Source organism: Peromyscus leucopus, chromosome 6 (genome assembly GCF_004664715.2).
Source record: "Peromyscus leucopus breed LL Stock chromosome 6, UCI_PerLeu_2.1, whole genome shotgun sequence".
Lineage (NCBI taxonomy): Eukaryota > Metazoa > Chordata > Mammalia > Rodentia > Cricetidae > Peromyscus > Peromyscus leucopus.
The window spans coordinates 14976104-14979850 of record NC_051068.1 but is presented as its reverse complement, the minus strand read 5'-3'; the positions used below and the strand labels follow the sequence as shown (position 1 = coordinate 14979850).

At 48.4% G+C, this 3747-nt stretch overlaps 1 protein-coding gene across 1 annotated transcript; it reads right to left on the bottom strand.

The window, feature by feature from the left end:
- Nucleotides 1-1198: 1198 nt before the first annotated feature.
- On the bottom strand, nt 1199-2839 carry LOC114695375 (uncharacterized protein GAS8-AS1-like). Its single transcript, XM_028872696.2, has 2 exons — nt 2823-2839; nt 1199-1586 (listed from the first exon to the last, which is right to left on the bottom strand). The coding sequence occupies exons 1-2, from the start codon at nt 2837-2839 to the stop codon at nt 1199-1201; spliced, it is 405 nt and encodes a 134-aa protein (XP_028728529.2).
- Between the last annotated feature and the right edge of the window lie 908 nt (nt 2840-3747).

Here is a 3747-nt window from a genome sequence, read left to right as displayed (position 1 = left end):
AGGGTCCAGGAGACAGTGCAGTCCGTAACGTGCTGGCTCACAAAGTGTGAAGACGTGAGTTCGGTCTCCAGCACCCAGGACAAGGACGCTGCAGAGTGGTTCACACTTGTAAGCCAGCACTTTGAGACAGAGACAGGATCTCTGGGGTGCACAGGCTACTCAGCTTAATCAGTTAGTGAGCCCAGGCTAGTGAGAGCACTATCTTCAAAAAAAAAGTAAGAAGAGCCAAAGTTGACCTCTGGCCTCTATGTGTGTGCAGGCACACAGACAGACAGACAGACACACGTGTGTGTGCACATACACCTGCATGCACCTGTACATAGACACACAGAGACACAAAAGAACAGAGAAAAGAAACTCAAAGCAGAATCTAGGCCAGTTCGCAGAACTGCAGACCTGAGTTAACTTCAGTAACTACCCCCAACTCATCACAGAGTCTCAATTACAGCGATGACTGACCTAGGAAGGAGGTAGCTCTATGGTAAAGAATGAAATGCTTCCTCACCAGCATTTCACTGGATTTCTTTCCCTTATTCTTGATGAAGTTAAGATCATTGATCCTTTTCACTTAGGAACATAGACATGCTTTAAAGTAATGGCTGGAGAAATGAAAGAAAATCGTGTGCATCCCAAACCGCAAATGGACTCATTTTATGAAGAAAAACGTAAAGAATCAAATATTTTCCATAGCAATAAAATGGGATTTTCCTGGGGGAGTCTGGAAAATTGCCTCCGAAGTTCTGATTGATAAGCTTTCACAGGAGAAAGAGTGCATTTTGAGGTAATAAATCGCCAACTGACATGTTCTGCACAAAGCAGCAGTGTTTGATACCAAGCTGCAGGAATGGGAGCACAAAGGCATCAATTATCCCAAAATAGACTGGGGCAGAGTCCAGTGAGCTATTAGTTCTTTAAGCTGCGTCCACAGGGGATGGAGAGAAAGGGGGATTTGGCAATCAGCTGGTTAATTTGATCACTGTAGACAACTGCACTGTATAATTTAGGTCGGAGACAAACCCTGACCTGGAGTTCCTAATTTGGAACATTCATCAAATTAATCAAATAATTGTGAATTCTCGATTTCACTGAGCCCTGAAACAGGGTTCCAGGAACACAGATCAAGTGGCCACTTACTGTCATCAGCAACATGTGGCGTTACACTATTTGAGCCTCTGTGTCTCTCCGCCGTGGGCATCTTCTACCCAGGCTTCGTGGCCTCCTCCCCTGTCCCACCCTGCTCTGCCAAAGTGAGTTCGTTTTCTGCCTGGTAACAAAATGGATCCATAAGCCACAGGCGCCCTCCCTGGCATACAAGCCGACACTGCACGGGCACTGCACGGAGGTACTGCGCGGGGGCTGCACGGGACGCTGCACAGGGGCACTGCACGGGACGCTGCATGGGGGCATTGCATGGACACTGCACAGGGCACTGTATGGGCACTGCACGGGGGCTGCACGGGGGCTGCACGGGGCGATGCACGAACACTGGACAGGCACTGTACGGGCACTGCTGCACGAGGGGGGGTGGGGGGGGCGCCGCACGCACACTGCACGGGGGCATTCCACGGGGACACTGCACGGGGACACTGCACGGGGCACACCCTCTGGGGATGCACCTCAACAGAGGCCTTCCTGTCCTCGTACTCCCGACCGGCAGCTTCACCAGAGCCCGCCACAGGACTGCTCTGGAACCTTTGCAGTCTTGTAGGTCTTCAGTCTTTTCCTTTGTTCAGGCAACTCGGCAAATAAACAAACCATCCTGTCTGGGGAAAAGACCATTCCACACACTATTGTCCTGTTGAAATTAGTGGGAACCTTCTGGAAAGCACTGAGAGCAGGTGCTGAAGTGGATTTTAGAAGTTCAGATTAGAGACCCAATAAATTCTTGGGAGTCAGTTTCGCTTGGGGTTTTTGTTTTGTTTGTTTGTTTATTTGTTTGTTGGAAAGGTGTAAAATAGGGAGGGAGCTTAGTTTTAAAGCTGACTTGGTATTGTTGTGACTGTGGGGGAATTAAAAGAAAATTAAAAGGCAGCCATGAAGGGACTCGTTTCTAGAGTACTTTTAATGGTAAGGACAAATATCACCAAGTGAGAATTTCTACAAATGCATACTGGAAGTGCGCTCATGTCCAAAAAAAGAAAAAAGAAAAGAAAAGAAAAACGGGCCCAGTACCTGTACCCATGCAGGTGGCAGGGAAGCCCTCTGTAAATGGGGCCACTCCGGCCTGAAGAGCCGTGTGTCTGTCACAGGCCTGCCCCGCCCCAGCAGCAAGCACGGTCTGCACCATGGACAAGTAATAAATCTCTGCTGAATGAATGAATGAGGAGTTTTATTTCTGTCTAATTAAATAACTCCATATGGAGAAATACCCGGGGAGCAGTGAGGAGACAGGGTCTCGCCAATTACATCAGCCAAATCAACCGTATCAATTAATTTGGGGCAGATGCTGGAGCCAAACCCTGCAACGCAAAGGCAAAGCTGCCTCACGCACTGAGTCTCCAAGCTAAAATTCACAGAAAAGGCCGCGCGGACCAGCAGCACTTTCGGGTTATCGCGATAAGATTGTGGGTCAGTTTTGTGGCTTTTAATACTTTCCTACAATATCCAGTTGTCTAGCTCTGACTTGGAAGGAAGTTTAGAGCCACCTCATTTTGACTTGATTTACCTGACTCAACTCTCTACATCTGAGCCTCTTGGAAGGCTCGTCTGCCCTTTAATCCCGGGTCACATCACATCTTGGCACCTCTGTGCTGAACTCGGCGCTGCTAGCATCAGCAGGGGCCTCAGAACTGTAAACCCAGAGGGTAACCCTCTGCCCTCACCTTGGTGACCCATTCATCGTTGCCCAAAACCTTCTCCTCCTTTGGACCCCAAAATAACACTCCTGTTCCCCAGATTTTGCTCTCCTGTACCCCAGTGAGTGGCAGGTGCTCCTCTCACTGCTGAAAATGTATAGCTGCTCTCACAGCCTGACATCCATCAAGTGTCCAGACAACTCTGAATTGTTTGTCTAGGGAGCCGAAGCTCCCACATCACAAATCTGTAACTGCCAACGGCATGGCCCGTTAAACCCTAGAACTGCCACACTGAAAAGTAACAGCCCATCTTCTATCTGTAGGCTTGATCCCTGCTTATTGCATCACCCCAAATATGAGGGATCTTTTGAGATCCCACAGCAACCCTGACGCAATGCTCCAGTCAACTGTTCGCCAGGTGAGCTTGCTCGGGAACATGTCCTATCCATTTGCTCATGTGTGTTCCATCCACACGGGTGAAAATTAATTAGGTCCAGCTCTTGCCTCATTAGGAGTCACCACCTAATGAGAGAAGCAGACAAACCAAGCCGTGGACAGCATGTTCAACAGCTTGTGTGGATATCCGATGCTGTGGGAGTGAAGAATGGCTGAATGAACCAAGAGGGGCTTGCAGCCAGGGATGGCTAAAGGCAGGCAGGCTAGTAGGAATGCCTGGGAATATTCCAGACAACCCTGGGGAGTTTGGGTGCTGACCCAGCAGCAGTGTGAATGAGCCCAAAATGAAAGAGGAGAAGCATCTTTAAGAAATAAACAGTACTTCACTAAAATTAAGAGTAACCCAGATTCCTATAAAAAGCATAAGTACAAATAAATTTGTTTTGTGATACATGTATAAAGAACCCAGGAGGATACATAATCAACTAAAAAAGTCATGAGGCCTTTAATCCCAGCATCAGGAGGCAGACAGGCAGATCTCAGAGAGTTCCAGGCC